The sequence below is a fragment of the Macaca fascicularis genome, chromosome 2 (assembly GCF_037993035.2).
Source record: "Macaca fascicularis isolate 582-1 chromosome 2, T2T-MFA8v1.1".
Taxonomy (NCBI): domain Eukaryota; kingdom Metazoa; phylum Chordata; class Mammalia; order Primates; family Cercopithecidae; genus Macaca; species Macaca fascicularis.
Window position 1 is genome coordinate 42178544 of NC_088376.1, and position 21296 is coordinate 42199839.

At 40.0% G+C, this 21296-nt stretch overlaps 2 protein-coding genes across 3 annotated transcripts in view; one reads left to right on the forward strand and one right to left on the reverse strand.

The window, feature by feature from the left end:
- The first annotated feature begins 414 nt into the window (after nt 1-414).
- On the forward strand, nt 415-14832 carry MRPS22 (mitochondrial ribosomal protein S22). 2 transcript variants are annotated; one of them, XM_005545915.5, is made up of 8 exons: nt 415-593; nt 3275-3441; nt 4554-4718; nt 6571-6714; nt 7391-7474; nt 8951-9096; nt 11986-12094; nt 13221-14832. In XM_005545915.5, exons 1-8 carry the CDS (start codon nt 422-424, stop codon nt 13314-13316), a joined length of 1083 nt encoding a protein of 360 aa, XP_005545972.2. In that variant the 5' UTR covers nt 415-421; the 3' UTR covers nt 13317-14832. The 2 variants fall into 2 exon arrangements, with proteins under 2 accessions (XP_005545972.2, XP_005545973.2); XM_005545916.5 differs by having other exon boundaries at nt 3278-3441.
- Nucleotides 13889-21296, reverse strand: part of COPB2 (COPI coat complex subunit beta 2) — a 34233-nt gene continuing 26825 nt past the window's right edge. Inside the window, exons 16-22 of the mRNA XM_045386878.2 lie at nt 18687-18797; nt 17364-17578; nt 15263-15355; nt 14991-15171; nt 14732-14800; nt 14502-14573; nt 13889-14261 (exon numbers count right to left, since the gene is read on the reverse strand). Of these exons, the coding sequence (XP_045242813.1) occupies nt 14166-14261; nt 14502-14573; nt 14732-14800; nt 14991-15171; nt 15263-15355; nt 17364-17578; nt 18687-18797 (837 nt within the window). The 3' untranslated portion in view covers nt 13889-14165. The remainder of the gene's footprint in view (nt 14262-14501; nt 14574-14731; nt 14801-14990; nt 15172-15262; nt 15356-17363; nt 17579-18686; nt 18798-21296) is intronic.

Sequence of the window (21296 nt, forward strand, 5' to 3'; positions counted from 1 at the left end):
CCACCAGCATGCCTGGCTAATTTTTGTATTTTTAGTAGAGACGCGGTTTCACCACGTTGGCCAGGCTGATCTCGAACTCCTGACCTCAGGTGATCCTCCCGCCTTGGCCTCCCAAACTGCTGGGATTACAGGCATGAGCCACCGCGCCTGGCCGGAAATTTGTTACTTAGAACGGTGGAAACGGGTAGGAAAAAGAGCATATAGGGAAAAAGGTGTAAGTTTTAACTTTATGCATAGGGAAGGACATAAAACACCATCTGCTTGTGAATAAGTGGTTTAGAAGAAACAATCTACAAGGGCCCGGAAGACTTCCGGCCCTCTCCGCCTTTAACTAGACTACATTTCCCAGAATGCTGCAAGAACCGGGCGTGACTCGGAAATCCCTCCCAGCCACCTCCGGCGCAAGTGGCCGCTGATAATCATGGCGCCCCTCAGAACCACTGTGTCGCTGTGGAACCTCCTGAGGGGTTCTCCAGGCATGAAAAGGGTCTGTTTCCGGGCTCGAATCCAGCCCTGGCACGGTGGCCTGCTCCAACCGCTACCTTGCTCTTTCGAGGTGGGGCTGCCACGCTGCCGGTTCAGCTCCGAGGCCGGTAAGTGACCTTCCGGACTTTCGCTGGGGCGTTCTTCTGGGAGACGTAGATCCTGTTTCTGGCAGGCGAAAACCACGCGGTAGCCTCTGCGACACGTGTCGTAGCGCTTCCTCAGATTCGGCTGTCTTCCTTCTGTACCTGTGGAGTTTGTCCTCACCTGCATACCTGTTCATTCGTTCACTCACTCAGCTACAGTGCCTGAGTTCCGCTCCTTGCAGAGTACTCTGCTAAGCCCCGTGGGATATGGCAAACTAAGACTGACACAGACCTTTCCCTATGGGAACTCATGTCCATGGGGAATTGGCAGTGCAGTGTGACCCAGGCTGTGATAGGGGACGCACACAGGAGAGGCACTCAAACTAGGTTGGAAGGTCAGGGAAGGGTTCCTGGCAAATATGACCAAAGCGAGTGCTGGTTAGCCATGCTAAGGAGAAAGCAAGAAGCTTCTCAAGCATAAGAGACAATAGCAGATGTCCAGAAATGAGACTGAGCACAGATATTTGGGAACCCATTTTGGAGGTAGGATTGATAAGGCTTGATTAAGGCTTTGGATATGAGTTTAAAGGGACAAATTAGGATTGTTTCTTAAGTTTTTGACTGGAATAGAGGTTTGTCCCATTTACACCAAGATGGAGAAGATTAATTGTTGGAACCGTTATTTTGGGGCGGGGGGTACTGCAGGAGTAGATGAGATCAGGAGATGGGAAAGGAGGCAGAATTAAACCTATTTGGGACACATTAAATTTGAGGTGACTTTGAGAGTCATCTGTTCAGTATGGAGTTAGATACAAAGTGAGGAACATCGGAGTAAAAATGGTAACTAAAGCTGAGCGAATGGGTGAGACTGAGGAGAGAGTAGTGTTGAGCACCTGCTGTGTGCTGGATACCCTAAGGAACTCTGGGTGCCAGAGATGAGTATTACACAAGGTTCTGGTCTTCATAGAGCACATCACTTAGTGAGAGACATAGTGTAAGTAAGCAGACCATCTTAACATGTTTTCTAAATGATGTTGGAAGCCATTCGTGAATTTTAAGCTTGGGAGTAATCTTGATTACATTTTAAAGAGATTACTCTGGTTGCTCTGTGGAGAATGATCTGTAGTGGGGCCAGAATGGAGAAAGGGAGGCTGATGCAAGAGATGAGGATGGCCTTGACTAGAGTAGTAGCAGTGGGAAATGGAGGATTAAAATGAGATTTATGAAGGCAAACAATCAGTATATTCTCTGCCAGTGTTTTTTTTTTTTGTTTTGTTTTGTTTTTTTGTAAAATGAGGATAATCGTAGTGTTACCTCGTGGGTTGTTGTGAGTATTAAATGGGCTGAATGTGTAAAGTACTTAGTTCAGTCAGTATTGGCATGTAGTAAATAGCTAATAAATGGTAGCTCTTATAATTACTGTTATTATTACTACAGCTATTTGATTACTATCGTTATTACTATTGCTATTGGCTAGATCTGGAGGATCAGGGAGAATTTAGGAATGACTAAGATTTCTGGCCTGTATGACCTACTGGATGATGCTGAAATAGGGAACAGTAGAAAATGCAGGTTTGAGACAAGGGAAAGTTGATGGGTTCTGACTTGGCAGTATTCAAGTACATGAGAGAGCTTGGGTAATTGGATGGAAGGTGATCTTTGCTGGAGATTCAGATTTTAGAGTTTCTGGCATATAAAGGTAATTGAAGTCATGGGAGGATAGGAGAAATCATCTCGAGTAGGAATCTGAGAAGGGAGAAAAGGACATCGTTCAGAATCTGTAGGGATACCAACATTTGTAGGACTGGGAGAGGAAGAGGTGACTAGGAACAAATGACTTTTTCTTTCTTTTTTGCTAATGGAAATGGAAGTAGAAGTTAGGCAAAGCAGCAGGCAAACTGCATGAGGCAGAGCTAAGATTTGATTCTCTGCTTATGTCAAAGGCTCTTCCATAATACCACACGGCCTCTTCAGTATCATGTCCAGTGAACCAAGTCTCTCTTTCCTAGCTGCAGTCTCTTAGCCTAGACTTTACCTCCCTTTTTTCTCTACCATGATTAGGCTCTTTGGACGCTTTCTTTGACCCTGTCACGCCCATCCCTAGTTCAGGCTATGCTGAGTTTCTTCCTCTGCAATCACCCAAGCCCCATACTTCTCCTGTATACCATACCTCTCACATTATGTCTCCCCACACCTCCCACTTACACCGAGGAGCACTATGATAAATTGGAAACCATCTAGGATCCAGAACCAGACAAACCTTGGTTTAAATTTTGACTCTATCACTTAATAGCTAGTTGTCTTTTGGTAGGCTTCAGCATCCTCATTTATGAAATTGGGTTTATCAGTACGTATTTTGTGAGTGGTTATAAGCATTCCTGAAAATGTATGTTATATCTGCCATATAGGAGACAACTTTGTAAGTGGCAGCAACCATTACAGTTATTACATTAATTACTTTATTCCTGTTACTTCCTCTAATAGCCTATCCTTTTCGCAGAGACTGAGTCTATCTCCTTATCGTAATGAAAGATCAGTAAATCTTAAATGAAGAAATGAATGAATGCATCTCATAGGTATTAGCATTTTGCAGTGCCAAGGTAGACATTGTGCTAATGCTTTTTATTGTTAACTTACTTTTCTATTTAGAAGTCTTGTTAGCTTGTTGTTTTTGTCAGCTTCTTATTTACTAAAGTCCATTTTAGCAGAATCTGGTAGCCCAGAGACCAAGAAACCTACATTTATGGATGAGGAAGTTCAAAGCATACTCACAAAAATGACAGGCTTGAACTTGCAGAAGACTTTTAAACCAGCTGTACAAGAACTGAAGCCACCAACCTATAAGCTAATGACTCAGGCACAGTTGGAAGAGGTACGTGAATGCAGGAATATTGTTAGAATACCTTTCTTTAAGGGGTTAAACAACATTTCTAGAGGCCCCTCCAGATGCTTATAGCTATTCTTCCATAGGCACTAGTGAAAGGTAGTACCAGGCATAGGACTGAGAAAAGAAATGTGAGTAGTCAGCCAGAGAGGGGCAGGGAGCATGGCTGGAATTGAGCAGACTAGGGCGTATGGATCAGGTCTGGGTATTCAGAGAGTATCCTCTGTCCTCTCAAGCCAGCCTGAGCACCCTTCCTTTGTCCTGCTTGCTCCAGCTTCCTTCCTGGAGAAACATCTACTGTGATCTGCCTTGGAGCTGAAGCTTTGGGGATACTGTGAGATCCTGCATGGAAACAGGATGTTTTCCAGGCACCAGTGTCCTCCTCAGTACCATGGGTACTGCTTTGTGGAAAACACTTTGATGTATGAATATGTAAAGCATTAATACTCATCTTTCTGATTCAAAAGTAATTTATAGTCAGCAAAATATATATCTCTCTCTCCAGTAGTAGATTACATGAAGAGTAAAAGTCCCCCTTTTCACCTCCTAGAGGTAACCGCTGTTAACAGTATGGCATGAAGCAGTGTAGTCAGTGGTTAAGAGAATGGGCTTTGAAGTTGGGTTGTCTAGGTTCAAATACCAGTGCTGCAATTTCCTAGCAATTTACTTAACATCTGTGTGCCTCTGGTTTTTCTTATGTAAAATGTAGATGATAACAATTGCACGTAACTCATAAGGTAATTGAGGCCATTAAATGAGCCAAATACATTGAGACTATTTGAACAATATCTGGCCATAGTAAGCACCCAAAAACTGCATTCTTTTATTCTGTTTCGAGCAGCTTTTGTAGCCTGGCTTTGCTCAAAGCATTCCTTTGTGGTTTTGATAATGGTTGAGCCTATAGCTGGTGGTCTCAGCCACATCGCAGAGGCAAAGGCCAGGGCTCACAAGTCCAGGTTTGGTGTTTTACTCACTGATTTGTGGCTACAGCTTCTTTTCTTTGAAGTTTTTTGCATTTTTTATTAGTATCTGCTTTTGTCAGATGATCCTTCTGTTATGTAACCTTGTGGCTTTCCTTAATAAATATTTTCTTTCATTAGGCTACAAGACAGGCAGTTGAGGCAGCTAAAGTACGATTAAAAATGCCACCGGTTCTGGAAGAGCGAGTACCAATAAATGATGTGTTAGCTGAAGATACGATTTTGGAAGGAACAGAAACAACCAAATATGTGTTTACTGATATATCATATAGCATACCACACCGGGTGAGTATATGTCTACTTGCAAAATGATCTGTGTTTGAAATACCATGTGGAGAAGGGCTTGAGAGATGATGTGACCTGGCTGTCTCTGATGCGTCCAAACCAGATTTCCTCTGACTGGGTGAGACCCTTCTGGAAGACACACTATAAGAGGCATGAGAAATGCAGACCAGCCCCATGTTATGATGCTACCATTTCTCAGCAGATAATAGGCACAATATTTTCCAGATTCCAGATGTGCTGAGGCAGAACAAGGGGTACACAGATACAGACAGAAACCCATCCCAAACCACAAATGGATAAAAATCTATAAGGCAGTGGAATCTGGAGACTCTTTTTGCCTAAGTTAGATGGATTTCTTTAGCTGAAGCTTTTTGAGAAGATAGAATGTTTCTGTCCTATAAATTCCTTGATGATGCCAAGAAACTCAATCATCCTAAAGGATTTTCACTTTCCAGAATTTTCAGTAAGAATGACAGATGTTTCTCAGATAATTTTCAGGCATCACCACTTCTTCTGTTGTGATTGTTATTCTCTGGCTCCTCTTTCCTTGATTGCAAATTTAAAAGAACACTCTGGCATTTTAGAAATATATCAGTTTTGTATTTGAGCCTTTGCAAGTAAAGAATAAAAAGAGAGTAGTTTACAGTTCAGCCCACAGAATGCATTAGAACACTATAGAAGGCTGAGTTTGGGAGAAGGTCCACTCCATATTAATCTTTTATTATACATGATTATGGTTAGAAAATGATTTGAGCTGTGTTCAACACCAGCCATCTGTATACTTGACATAATGAACATGAGTCACAGAGTTTCAATTTTAATTACAGTTTTTGCTTTGTGATGCTTTAATATATGTTTGCAGTGCTATGAAGGCTGGTTGGGAAGCATTTTGTAACTTGAAAGGGAGAAAAGGAACTTGAAATTCAGGTTTCTCAAATTACCAAAATCCTTCTGAGGAAAAATTGTATTACGTTGGCATGTGCTTTTTTTTCCTGATTGACTGTTGATGAAAGTTTTAATTATGTTATCTTGAGAACATATTTAGAGACTCCTACATCTCTGAAAAGTTGAGAGTCAGTATGGTTTGGTTAATTTATACATTAATCAGGTGTGTATCAATTAGCAGTGTGCGAAGCTCCATATATGCCACTCTGGGTATTGCAAAAAATTATAATACACATTTCCTGCCCTTTTCCAGTTATATTATAATATCTGAGGGGTGCCAAAAATCTTGCCCAGCATAAATTTCCAGTTGAATGGTATAAAAAGTAGGTAGAATTTAGAGGAGGAAGTGATCCCATGGCCTGGGACTTGGCAGTTGGAAGAGCGAAGTGACCAGACAGGTGGACCAGACAGCCTCTCAGACATGTTTACGTCTCATGCCAATATGAGAAATCATAGAAGTGTAGAAATAAGACTCCCCATTCTTGGGTTTTTTCCTTTTATCCCAAGGACTTTAAACATAGATCATAAAGTAGTAAAATCTGTTTAGTTGAGATTTTGGGATAGAGAAATGAAAGTTTGGAAAGGTCATAGCACTTCTTTCCTCTAAAATGCATATAGATGAATCTCAGCTTAGCTTTTTTTGTATCGAACTCACGTTAGCACTATAGTTGGTACTTACTGAATACTTTCATTTTAGATTTCTGATTGTCAGATGCACAGCAGTGATTAGTGAAGGAAGTATCAAACCTTGCCAAGTCTTTGAGGTTTAAAATTATCATTGAACTCATATGCATGATTGCATTTTATATTGTTGATTGCAAATTATTCTTATAATGGCCTTAGTGGGACACAGGAACTAAAAATAAGTCCTCACAAACGCATCCTTGATTATGTTTTTCTATTTTAGGAGCGTTTTATTGTCGTTAGAGAACCAAGTGGCACACTACGCAAAGCCTCTTGGGAAGAACGGGACCGGATGATACAAATTTATTTCCCAAAAGAAGGTCGTAAAGTTTTGACACCAATAATTTTCAAGGAAGAAAATCTTAGGGTAAGGTGACTTAGGTTTTATATTTTAGAGCCAGTGGCGGCGATTTATTTGTAGAACCAGTTGGCTTTGTGCCTTGATCCAGATAAACATTTCTAATGGTAACTTGACTTCTTTGTTTTTTTTTTTTTGAGACGGAGTTTCGCTCCTTTCGCCCAGGCTGCAGTGCAGTGGCGGGATCTCAGCTCACTGCAACCTCTGCCTTCCAGTCTCAAGCGATTCTCCTGCCTCAGCCTCCCGAGTAGCTGGGATTGCAGGTGCCCGCCACCACATCCGGCTAATTTTTCTATTTTTAGTAGAGACGGGGTTTCACCATGTTGGCCAGGCTGGTCTCGAACTCCTGACCTCATGGTTCGCCCCCCCCCCCCCCCCCCCCCCCCCCCCCGCTCCGCCTCCCAAAGTGCTGGGATTACAGGTGTGGGCCACCACACCCGGCTGACTTCTTTCTTAATAGAATCCTCCTTCCCACCTAAGATGGGTTGTACTAGGGTTCTCTCCTAATTGGCTTAGCTGGAATTTGAATCTAGGTGTGACAATTACAAAGCCTGTGTTATTTCTTTATGCTTCTTCATGAGCACGGAGTGGCCAGTATGTGGGTGGGCAGGCCTGTCATGGCATCAGAACAGGTGCTGAACTTCAGTGTTCTCATGTGATGCTAACTCTGCTGTGTGGTTTTTAGACTATGTATAGTCGGGACAGGCATGTTGATGTCCTCAATCTCTGCTTTGCCCAGTTTGAGCCAGATTCCACTGAGTATATCAAGGTGAGTATATTTTAGTTTCTAAAATGTAGGCTTAAGTATGGTTATGAGTCTGATTTTTAATCTAGCTCAACGAATTTGGTTATAAGTTTTGATACAGGGGAAAGGGAAGAGAAATACCTGAAAATCTGTTGAGTACAGATGTGTGCCAGATATATATTTTATCATCACAACCACCCTTGATTAAAGATGAAGGAATTTAAGCTTGTAGAGTTAAGTAGCTTGCTGAAAGTTGCATAGCTACTAAGTGGTAGGGTAGTTCGATAACCCAAGTTTGATGACAAAGTCTATTCTCTTAAAAAGTTTACCATATAGGAATCAAATTATTTACTAAACTTTTGCCAAAGTACAGTGTGTTTGTCTTACAGCTCAGTAAGTATTCATTAGTACCTTCTATATGTAAGGTATTGTTTTGGGCGTATAGGTGATGCCACGAACTAGGATAGGGTATGCTGTGCCAAAGCCAGCAGTCCAGATATGGCTGCGGGGAAAGGTGCTAGTACGTATACAGATAATTATCTCCTCAGGCCTAAAATGGTAGACATTAAAAGATTACAAATTCTTTGAAGAAAGACTTCATAGGGGTGTTAAGGAGGGTTCTAGAAGTGTAGGAAATGTTGTGGCATGTATATGTAGGGGAGTGATTCAAGATTAAGCTAGGAAGGTGGATGCAGCCACATCATAGGTGACCTCAGATGCTAGGCTGAGGAATCTGGAATTCAGTCAGCAGACCTTTGAAAGCCTTTTGAACAGAGGAATGCCCCCATTAGAACCTTCATTTAAGAAGATCAATCTGGAAGGAGGACTGAAGGACTTTTAGTAAGATGGAATGGGCTAGCTGGTAGAAAAGGGTAGTTGATGGGAGGGATAGGGGAAAGGGAGAGTAGTGAAAAGATATTCTTGATTAATTTTCTCCAATAGTGACCAAGAAGTGGGCGCTACATTATTTCCAGTGGTCTCTATATGCATAATTGGTGCTTAATAAATTACAGTTGGCCTGCCAAAAAGTAATTAATATGGCTATGTTTGGTATCTTGCTCCAGGCTGCCACATACTTCTACAGTAGAGAAGGCACAGACTTGCTGTCATTTAGACAAATTCTTCTCTTTTTTATTTTTTTAAAGACAGGGTCTTATTCCATGGCCTACCATGCCCAACTAATTTTTTAAAACATTTTCCTAGAGATGAGGACTGCTCAAGCAGTCCTCCCACCTCAGCCTCCCAAAGTGTTGGGATTACAGGCATGAGACACCGTGCCTGGCCAAAATTCTTTCTTAGTAGAATCCTCCTTCTCCCCTAAGGTGGGTTGTACTAGGAATGGTTTAAATTATACCTATTGGTTAATGATATGGAGGCAACTGTAAGTAGACGTGGTTTTACTTGCTTGGGCAGCACTCATGCTAATCAGTGTACGTTGAATAATGCTGCATACATCTTTTTATGTTCATGTTTCTGAAAAGTTGCATTTTATGTGGATAGGTTCATCACAAGACCTATGAAGATATAGATAAACACGGAAAATATGACCTTTTACGTTCAACAAGATACTTTGGTGGAATGGTGTGGTATTTTGTAAATAATAAAAAGATTGATGGTTTGCTGATTGACCAGATTCAGAGAGATTTGTAAGTATGATCTTAGTAAGTGAAAGAATCATTCTTATTGCCCTAAGAGTTCATCTGTATTTAAGCTATGGTATTTTCCAATGATAACAGTGTACTGTCTAGTGCTTGCTAACCTCAGCTTATGGAGTTTTTCTTTTAGTATAATAACCTAGCTCTCCTAGTTTTTGCTTTTATATAAACAGTGCTAGACTCTTGAAAGAGTAAGTGGCTTTGGATCTGTACTGTAAACCCTCAATAATAACTTATCCTGAGGTCACCAATGCTTCTAGGTTGGTGAACTTGCCAGATTCTGAAAGGAGGATTAAATAGGAAATGTAAAGAAGTAGAAATAAGCTCTGTGGTTATTTTCTGGTAGAACTATTTCTAGGGCTTTTCAGTAAACACCATCCTTTAACTTATGAAAATACTTTTGATACCCTTGCTTTTACAAGATTTTTAAGGCATCAAAAAAGCTGCTTTTCAGAGTAGCGTGAAACAAAAAAATATCTGTTGTATTTTAGCATGAAGCTGGTGTGCTCCCAGGCTTCTAGCTGGAAATAATAATACAACTTGTAATAAAACTGAAGAGAAAATAGTTTTTGAGCATCTTTCTATCAGTTGATTTAGGAAGGCCAAAATGACAAGGAAGTAGCATGGCTGTAGTAAGAAAATCAACTTTCTACAAAAAGCCCTTGCTGGACTCAAAAGTCTGAACTACAAGACAGTTTTGAGATTACTGCCACCTTCAGACTGTTAGTTTTTGACTCCCGGAGTATCCTAACATGTAATACAAACCATATACACAAAGGTAAGGCATGTAGAACTGAAAGTTCCACAGAACTTATCTTCAGAATAAAATACAGCCCATACTTGGAAAAAGGGCAGCATGTCTCATAGAAACAACATTCCTAATGATGATGATTTCCAGGCCAGCCCATTTCACCAGCATATGTAGTGCAATATAATCAGAGGGCAGAAATACACCTTCATACCCCATAACTGGGGCTGTGGTGATGGGGACGCTCAAGTGACTTGCCTTCATGTGCATTATCTCCTGTGAATGAATTTTGCACTTATAAAGTTTCTTGAGTTTAATCATTCTGAAGTTGTTTTATTATTAAAACAGTATGTTCTTATAAAAAATTAGAGCGATACAGAAATGTTTGAAAATTAAAGTTCTTTATTGGGGTGTATTAATAAATATTATAGTGTTACTCATCACATGTAAGCTTTACATCTGAAGCAATTCATGCTTACTGGGAGGGAAGTTTGGGTACTTAGCTTTTCCTGCTATTCCTAGGTAAAGGCCCTCCTGTGGTCATTCTGAACAGATCAGTGAGCTTACTGCAAATCCCAGGCTGGACAGTAGAGGGTGCATATCCTCACTGAATGAAGCTCAGGCAAGAATTAGGATTCTGCACACATTTATTCCAGACTCAAGTCCCACTGTTAGTTTTTATATTGAGATTCTTTTAAAATCTTTTTGAAATATAATTTATTTGCTCTTGAAGTATGGGTGGGGTGTTAAGCTAAATTTAAATTGTTCTGTGAGGCACAGGCATTATACTTCAGCATGAACCTAATGAAGCCCTGAACATACCAACAGGTAGCAATCCAGTTAAGCTGTTTATAAGGCCACACGCCTAAGCTCCAAAGGGAATTTTAATTTTTTACTGGGGAGACATTTCATTGCTACATTTAGTAGACTTTGTTAGATTATACAAGCACAATAGATTTGTAATGAATATTTTTTATTCCCCCCCCCCCCCCCAAAAAAGCTTTACTATACCAACAGCTGTTTTCCCAAGAGATGGCCTTTAGAGTACATGAGCCTCAGGATAAGCCCAGAGCATTTCTGTAAGGCTTCCAAGGCTTGAGGAATTCTATACTTACTCCCACTGTCACCCTGCCCTTCATCCCCCAGCTCAGGTAAAGGGAACACAGGGAAGGCTGAAGAGTGCTAGCTGCGGAAGCACTGAATTAGGGTGTCCTCAGCCCTCCATTCCCAACTGGAAGCCAGTAGTTCACTTAGTGTATATAGCAGAGCCTCAAGAGCACAAGCATTTTGCATGTTATTTTTATATGCCCTCCAGTGATGAAATGGCAAATGGTGGGAAAGTGTCAGCAGTGTGAGAAGATAGTGATTGTTTGGTTTTGCTAGGAAAGTTTTAATGTTGATAAAAATTGTTTATACATTTCTGAGAAGTACAAACCAGAAGAACTGAATTCTTGTTCTGGCTTTTTCCTAGGTAGTTGTGTGATGCTGAAGTTAGATTACTGATGTAGAACCCGATTTTCCTTTTTGTCTGATGTGTGTGTATGATTTCAAATTTGCTTCACTAGGATGCTAGTTATTTTACTAATCCGTTCCTGTGAATAGTCTGGTGGCCTGAAAGTCTTTCCTTGGAACCTTAGGGGGGCTCTTGTAGAGGCATTTGTCTCTGTTAGCAGATGTCACTTAGAGGCAAGTGACTTTGAGCTCCCTGTGACCACCACCCTCCTGCTTATGTGGGATGAAGCTGTATTTCTGTCCTCTGAGTTGGGTTAGACTATTACATGCTGGTGAAGTGAGCTGGCGTGGAAATTATCTACCATTAGGAATGTTGTTTCTGTGAGAAATGATGCTCTTTTCCCAAAAAGGATATAGCCACATTTGGAATATATTCACTTTCATAAATTGGACACTTCCTGCAATGACTCCTGCCCTACCTGCCTCACGGAGTTGGTGTGAGGCCTAAATTAGTCAATTTTCCTGAAAATGCTTTTGAAACTGTAAAAGTGAAGGTCCTTCCCCAATACCCCCAGCCTGAGGAAAGTCTGAAATGTAGTTTGAAGTTGGCAGACACTTTTACAGGACTGTGAATCAAATGAAGAAAACCCTTAGATAACATTAAACCCTTTCGTTCTCAGAATCGATGATGCAACCAGCTTGGTCCAGCTGTATCACATACTCCATCCAGACGGCCAGTCGGCTCAAGAGGCCAAGGATCAGGCTGCTGAGGGAATAAATTTAATCAAGGTAAAGTTTTTTTTTCCATATTGGTTGTTTTGTGGTAGTAATTGAGTTGGGAAAAATTCAGAATTGGGTCATAATTAATGGTAACTAAACAGATTTGTGAATATGGGACATCTGTGGTCTTGAAAACATCAGTATGATTTGTCCCCCTATTTCTTCAGCCTGGACAACAGAAACAGGGGAGGAGGGGGTTAGAGTGCAGTAAAGTAGGTTGAGTGATGTGGCTAGCAGCTGGAGTCCAGAGAAGTTCCGACAGTGCAGGGAGCAGCCCCCTTGTTCTTTGGAGCATTGGAAGGGCTGAGCTGCATCTGAGGTGTTCAAGTCACCAGCACGACAGGGTAGAGGACTAAGTAGCACATGTCCCCCAGAGCAGCTTCCTGTCTTTGTGTGGTCACATCACATCGGGGGAAATGGGCATGTGTCAAGAAGTGGAGAGTGTGATGCTTGTATATCACCAAGCCTTAGCTGTTCTTCATTTTGGAGCTGCACACCTCTCAAAACCATGGGCTTATATACATTTATCTGTAAATGCTGAGAGTTGAGATGATTTTTTCAGGAAGGGAAGGGGAGGAGATTGTATAATTTCATCTCTTCTAATACCCAGAATATACGTGGTTTTGTGGAACTGGCTTCTATCCTGGTAATACTGTTTGCATGCTGCAAAACAGTTGTAAGTTTTACTAAGGAAACAATGACCTGTGATGACATCCTAGGAAGAGTAGAGAGAAACCACAGTACTGATTTTCTTTATGAACCTGATAAAGCACAATGTTTTTGGAGAAAATATTCTTTAAAGTGAAAAATCAGTTTGGTAACTTTTAGCCTCCAGATTTCTCTCTAATCTAATGGTTTTTGATCTAGCAGGAAGTATTAATATTAATACAATGTCAGGGTCTTACTTGGATACTTCTGGTGTTTAGAATTAGTATTGCTTGAAATGTGTTGGGTATTGTTTTTCTGTCCATGTGTGTTTATTAGTGTATAATCGGGAAAAATTGTGAAATTTGAAAGACCTTTTTAAGTAGGACTCTTTGCTACTACAGAAATGCTAATGATGTCTCAAAATTGAAAAAGTTTATAAATAGCATATGTCCTATTGTTTTAAAACTTTACTTTTTAATTTAAACAGGTCTTTGCAAAAACAGAAGCACAGAAGGGAGCCTATATAGAACTAACACTGCAAACTTATCAAGAAGCACTCAGTCGCCATTCTGCAGCTTCCTAAAAATATTTTAAAAATACATTTATTTTACTAAATACTGACTACATTTCTCTGTTAATATTGAGCTAAACGTTAAAAAATGGCCAGATTAAAAGGTATCAATTTGTAGTTCTCCCTACAAAGCAAAAATTACTACCCTACTCACTTTCCTAGGCTACAAGGATATTTGAGTGCCCGGTTATGAATTTTTTGAATCATGTTAGATGAGTGTACAGTTAAAAAGTTGTTTTTTTGTGTGTGTTACCAAATAGGGTAGATGGTAATTTGGACAGACCCCAGCTTAATGAGGTCAGAGGAACAGAGGTTTCACAGCCTGACTCCAGAAATGGGTAGCTGCTAGATAAAATTGGGGCAAGACTTGTGGAATGATGCAATGAGGTCAAGAAAAAGGGTTTAGAGAATTACAGCATGGATATTCAGCTCTAAGAAAAATGTGATTGACAGCATTTGAAAATGCAGATTTAGTTATGCAAATAAAAGAGAGTGGGGCTGATCCCTAGGCAAGGTGTAGTTGCGGCTCAGCCTTCTAAAACTAGAAGCCTATTTTCATTACTGAGAAAGGAAACAAAAGTATCTTCCATTAATTCAAAAGGTTTTATGAGATACGGTCTAATAGTATGAAAAAAATCAAAGCCCATGTCTGTTTTAGTTAACAAGGAAAACACAGTGATTTAAATGCTGCACATAAACTCTTCTTAAGATGATGTGGGCATTATGCTCCCAGTGGTCCACAGTATTTACATATAAAAATGTAAGAAATGTCTCATAGTCCAAAGCACTGTGGTCAGGGTAGCAATCAATACCTATATATAATAATGATCTGTTTAGTCAGGTAAATGGAAAGCATTACAGTCAGTCATCCAAAATATCTTCATCCAGATTGATATCTGTTGTGTCAATATCTTCTAATTCCAAATTATCCAAATCTACTTCTAGTTCGAGTAAACTCTGCAAACAAAAGAGGGTAATTAAGTTTTACAGTACTGTTAAAGGAAAGTTATCCGTGGGTTCATGATCCAAAGTGGGAACTAAAATTTTCTTAATAGTCAAGAAAAGCATCTTCCCATTTCAAAGCCCCTGCTCTGAAACTTGATTCTGTCACTTAAACCACAGAGGCCTATGTATTCTCCAAATATTGATGGGAGGAGGATGGGGTAGAGGGAGGTTTGAGTATGATGTCTGACCTACCTTTTCTTCTTTGTTGGCTGTGTGGGAGGCCACAATAACTGGAGTAGGAGAAGCAGGTTTCCCATCAAGTTCCTGAAACCCCAAGTGAAGATATATGTGAAGACAAGGGAATTTACTCAGGAATTTAAAGTTTTCCCCCAAGAGAAGGATGATCAGAATTAGGAAGTGGGAGATGATGTTTAAAAGTGAACCATCTCAGCCAAATTTATCACATGAAGTCCTCTGCTGACCTGTTGAGCTGTAGATCTTGAGGGCTGAAAGCCTTTTGCCTCTTCCATGACATTTCTCTCTTCATTTGGCTATCGGAGAATAAAGCAATGATGAAATGAGATATTTTGAAATCATAATTTATCTATGAACTTGGCCTAAATCCCAGATATCAGCTTTTAATTTTAAAAAAAGTATTTACTGCAGTTCAAAATCTGAAGTCATGAATGTACTTCCACCCTGTAGTTACAATAAATGAAGCTTGACATCCTGGCCACTCACCGTGACAAGTGGGTACTGTTTGGCTGGCCACAGATCAGCATGTGTTTCCTTCACCCATTCTTCCACAACAAAGGCTTCTTTTAATCCAGGGAATAGGTTTTCATACTCTGTTGGATCAGCAAGGGATTCTGCTGCTTTCTGATTGACTTTTGAGAGATTCTCTCTCCAGAGTTTCACTACCCTATTATAGACATCATGGAACCGAACAGAGACTAAGTCAGTCTGCTCTCTTTTTATTGGAAACATTTCTTCCTAAAATTAAAAGTCTGTACCTTGAAACCTGACTGGGTAAGTAAGTTCGGGCCAGGAAGGCAGCTTCTGGCAGCCGTCCAGTTCTAATCAAGAGCTCTAGGCAGGCATCAACCCTAAACATTAAAAAGGAAAGTTACTGTTACCAAGAATAAACACTATAATAATGGCACTTAACATAAAGAAAGGAAATTTAGTGTTGCAAAGCCAAAAATCTCCCCAATTTTCACGCATACATCTATGTCACGTGTCTTTTAATGGTTGTTACATAACACACTCCAAGGGTATGAGGGATAAGACAGCTTTCCTGACTACTTTGAATCTACTTAATTTTAATAATTCCTAAGAACCTAAAGGGGCTTTTCAAGAGGAGTTAAGGCAGGTTAGATTAGCAAATATTAAAGGCATAAGGATATATGCCAGCAGAAATTCAGTTCCACAAGACAAATATGTAGGGTAGTGTCTCCAACACGGGAAGGGCCAGACAAGCCAGTGGTGCCCAGCAGAATACCAAAGTCTTATTTTTTCTATTTTAATTTCATTTTTTTTCTGTGCAAGTTTTTTTTTTTTTTTTTTTTTTTGAGAGGGAGTCTCGCGCTGTCGCCCAGGCTGGAGTGCAGTGGCCGGATCTCAGCTCACTGCAAGCTCCGCCTCCCGGGTTTGCGCCATTCTCCTGCCTCCGCCTCCCAAGTCGCTGGGACTACAGGCGCCCGCCACCTCGCCCGGCTATTTTTTTGTATTTTTTAGTAGAGACGGGGTTTCACTGTGTTAGCCAAGATGGTCTCGATCTCCTGACCTCGTGATCCGCCCGTCTCGGCCTCCCAAAGTGCTGGGATTACAGGCTTGAGCCACCGCGCCCGGCCCTGTGCAAGTTTTATGAAGTAGACAATGTGTTTCAGAATTCAGAACTTTTTGGATTTTCGAAAGGTGATACTGTATGTATACTATGTATTACCTCACATCCTCAGCATGAAAAAGCCACAAACAGTACTTATGCAGGAATGTTAAATGCAATAAAAATGTACCAAGTTGGTATAAAAGCAACTAAAAATAGGAAAACAGAGTTCAGCTCAGGTCTTGCCATCAAAACAGTTATAAAAAACTGTTTTCAGAATATTTTTGGATTTTTGAATTATGGATAAGGAATAGTGGGGTCTATTCTTACAGGCATATAAATTCATAAATACATTCACATACATACAATGGGGTGCACATTCAAAGTTCCATGGCGAAGTATGGGATTGTAAACAAATAATCAGTATGTAGGGGAAGGTTAAAGAATATTTTCAGGCCAGGTGCGGTGGCTCACACCTATAATCCCAGCACTTTGGGAGGACAAGGCAGGCAGATCACCTGAGGTCAGGAGTTTGAGACCAGCCTGCTTAACATGGTGAGACCCCGTCTCTATTAAAAATCCAAGCCGGGTGTGGTGGCACATGCTTGTAATCCCAGCTACTTGGGAGGCTGAGGCAGGAGAAGGGCTTGAACCAGGGAGACAAAGGCTGCAATTAGCCGAGATCATGCCACTGCACTCCAGCCTGGGCAACAGAGTGAGACTCCATCTCAAAAAAAAAAAAAAAAAAGAAAAGAATACTTTTGTGTTTTATTTCATAATACTGCCAACTAATGTCCAAATAATTTGGTTTATGCTAACTCAGACTTAAAAATACGAGACATCTTCATGCTTTATAGTGTGCTCAAATCTAAAAGTAGCTGGCATACTTATCCCCTTTTGTTCTTGCCATAAATGGATCAAAATTATCCAATTTGGGTAAAATCACCTGCCCTTCAGGTACCTACTACAGCAGCTCAATAGCCTGCTGCAATCATAAAATAAAATGCTTCCACCATTAACTGGCAGGACTGTTGAGAAAGGTGTTTAACGTTTCTCCCACTTGAGCCTCCCTGAACAGCTCATTTAGCTCAAACATTTAGATCAGATGTGCTAAACGCATCTCTTGCTGAAGGTGAGTGCCACCAAGGCAGCACTGTCCTGCTCTGACTGCCCGGTCTATTCAACACCATTTAGCCATTCATCAGTTCTCTCTAGGGCTCATTCTTCACATGCCTCTCCAAAAACCATCCTTGGTGTAGAATTAATTAATCTTTTAAATTAATACTCACTTGCCCTGTAAAAAGTAGCTCATGAATGCCACATTATTTTTGCCATCTCTCTCCGCACCCTCTGCTAGCTTGTTCACCATATTAGCATTTCCAGAGGCAGTGGCCAAAAGCAGCAGGCCCCCATAATCCTGTGCATGGTGCAGGCACTCCTGGGCTAGGCCAAACTGACATTTACTAATGGCAAGTTCAGCAAGTTGTTTCCACTTCTGTTCTGACTGTAAGAAAAGAGTTTCCAAGTTAAAATATCTTTAGAAATAAGCATTTACATTTCCAACATTATTCTGTTAACTGTGTGGACAATGGAAGATACTTATATAGAGAGAGAGCTGTGCTTAAGTTGGCTCTATCAAAATAAGAATGGCTAAAATGTACAATTCAGGAAACGGAAATTATTCACATATACAAAATGAATTTAAATCAGTTTTAATGATGTGTGAATAATTATAATCAACCCATTATATTTTATCTTATAATTACACAGGAAAAGTAAAACCATCTCACTGGAGTTTTAAGGTAATTAGACTGCAATTATTTTAACAGGTGATTTAATACTGCTTTTTTGAAAGCATACAGAACTGTTTATGTCTTTAAATATTTCACAATAATATTATGTCTCACTTGTAGCTTTTCAAAACTCAAAATGCTGCATGTTTAGATGATCTTAACATAGCTAAAATTTATTTTGCACATCCGAAATTAATTTACCAATAAATGCTAGTCTTAAACCACAATTGGGAGCCTCAATATACAAAGATCTATAAAAATATCATTACAAAAATGGTATTAACATTTCTCCCACTTGAGCCTCCCTGAACAGCTCATTTAGCTCAAACATTTAGACCAGATGTGCTAAGAGCATCTGCTGCTCAAGGTGAGTGCCACCAAGGCAGCACTGTCCTTCTCTGACTGCCTGCTCTATTCAATACCAAAAGACAAACGGGTTGGGCTGTCTTTCAAAACCCTTTTCAAAACCAACGTATTTTTAGCTAGTTTCAGACTCTGGCAAATGACTGCTATGTCTGTACTCTTAGGCTTTCCAGACTAGTTTACATACTGTTTTACATCTTACCTTGCAAAATATATCTCACTTAAGATATGAAAACAATTTTTCTTAAACAGAGTGCTAAGAATATCTCCAATGTAATCAATTTATGCAAAGTTTAACATAATACATCTTTTAAAAATATCAGAGACAATAACTTCACCAAAATGAGCCACTAATTTGCATTTGGGAAAACTTTAATAACAAAACATTATACCAAACACATAGAAGTACCTACTGACTTTTCCATCAGTTATGAAAAATCATGAATTAGTACATACCTCTGCTTCCACTGCTAACTGGTATGCAATTTTTAACTCTCCAAGTTGAAGAGCAAGCTCAAAACGATGCTCAGGATCTGTGGATACTGTAAGAGCTTGCTGCTTGAAGCCCTAAACAGATTTTTAAAAATTACATACATATGTCATTTATGCATACAAAAATGTATATATGTTTTATATATATACACACACACATACACAGTGTACACACATTCACAGAGAAAATCATTTCTCTCTCAAACTAGAAACCCCACTATTTAATGAGAAGATGGAATAATTAAGGAGCCATTAAAGTAACTGGTAAGAACAAACCTGGCAGATAAAATAGTCAGTGACAGAATTCTTACTGTTTATTAGGATAATGGAAGCTTGCTAATGCTAAACTCAAGTAACTAGTAAAACTGGAAATGTAAATATAAACAGATATGTCAAAAAGAAAGGAATTTTGCAAAGTTGGGACTGAACAAGAATCATTTCAAAAGAAGAAAACTAGCCGCAGCAGTGTAAACTTAGCTGTTGGTAATCTACTCAACTAGGATGGGAAGTAGAGATCATCTAGTCCAATCCCTCATTTTGCACATAAGACTATTAGCAGTAAATGGGCAAAGAAAAGGGAGTCAAATATAAAACCTTCCAACTTTCTATCATCTGTAGGTCATAGCAAACATCGTGTATTCAGGTGCAGTCACCAATCAGGTGTCATTACCTATTCCTTTATTGTTGGTCTCAAGTCCAGTTTATCAGCAAGTATCCAAAAGACAGGAAGTCTAAAATTTCCTTCCCATGCTCCATTAAGGCATTAAGAACAAGCTTTTAAACCAGGGGTCTCCCAACCAACCGGTCTGTGGCCTGTTAGGAATCGGGCCACATAGCAGGGGGTAAGCAGTGGGTGGGTGAGTGAACGAGCATTACCACCTAAACTCTGCCTCCTGTCAGATCTGTGATGGCATTAGATTCTCATAGGAGCGTAAACCCTGTTGTGAAGTGTGCATGTGGTAGGTCTATTCCGTGCTCCTTATGAGACTCTAATGCCTGGTGATCTGAGATGGAACAGTTTGATCCTGAAATGCACCCCCTCCTGTCTGTGGAAAAATTGTCTGTCTGCCACGAAACCGGTCCCTGGTGCCAAAAAGGTTGGGGACCACTGTTGTAAATCAACTATTGTAATTATTAAATTAGCCTCTCCTTCAAGACAAACAGTACTGATGGGGTCATTTTTCGCTCTAGGGACGTAATGTGTTAGACTGAAAACTCGGATAGTTTACCTCTTCACCAGACTAAGAGGGAATGCTCAGTTACGGGAGAGTCAAGATTGAGAAGCTGGACAGCTTTAGGGTTCTGTCTGGCTATATCTTCAGGGTGGCTTTATCATCAAGTTTGAAATGTTTTAACTTAGCTTATGCAGGCTGCCACCCCGCCCCCATCCATCCATGAATACGATGTAAATAAGGCATTCTAAATAACCGGAGTTACTTTTCTTCACTAGCATTGATATAGATAACATAAAACCCAAAAGTGGAGGATGGAAGATCTCTGGAACTAGTCAGATACAGCCAAGGGCAAAACAGATGAAATAAGGCAGACTAAATATATATACTTTTGTTTTCTGCTAATTCCCTACTACTAATAAAATCACACTAAATGGATTTTTTTTTTTAAGGCACGAACTCCCAACACACAGAAAGGGAGAGGAAACTAACAAAAGTTTGGAAGCTGGAAAGCTGGTGGAGGAATATAAACATTCTGTTAAAACAGCAGAGAAAACAAATCCTAAATCAGGAGTGAGAACAGCATAGAAACAATGTGATTTACACCCAATATGTCTCATGAATGGTAGTGCTAAAAACAAACAAATTGCCCTAAAAGCATTTAGAAACTCTAGATCTGCTCCCCTCTCCCACCTCTTGACAAAGAAGACAGGTTTATTCTTTGGAGAGGGCAAACTAAAGAGTCTCCAGACTAGGAGATTCCAAGCGTACTTGGAGGAAGAAGTACGGAGTATCAAAGGAAAACAGGAGATTATGAAAATGGATACAGAGACTCAATGAAATATTAAATACTGAGACTCTAAGGTATCTTCTCTTGAGACCCCAGAATGATGGTGATTGGGGAGCTTTTCACTAAAATCTACTGAGCCCACGGGAAAAGACTTCAAAATACTAAAATGTCAACTCCATGAAGGCTACATGTCAGCAGAAACAGTGCCTAGTACATTGTTAAATTCGTTACATAAATGGAAAGTCATCAAAAATTCATTAGCTAAAGATACTGACATTGAGACTCCCTAATCAAATGGGCCAACCACACCAGATACTGTGAAGTCCAAACCCAATATGCCCCACCCACAAATTCAGACCTTCTGATCATCTGTTTCTTGTACCTTCACTCTTAAGTGAGGGCCCAAGGACATCAGATACTTGAGGAAAATCGCTAACAGGAAAGATGGAGATCAAAATGAAGCAATAAAAGGAACTTGAAGGAAGCATACCATATAGGGGGAAGAGAAAACTTCAAAATCTAAAAACAAAAATATTCATATCTGTAGAAGGATAAGAGAAACTTTTATCTATAAACAATAAGATTTTAAAAGAGAATAGGAAAATCAGTGCA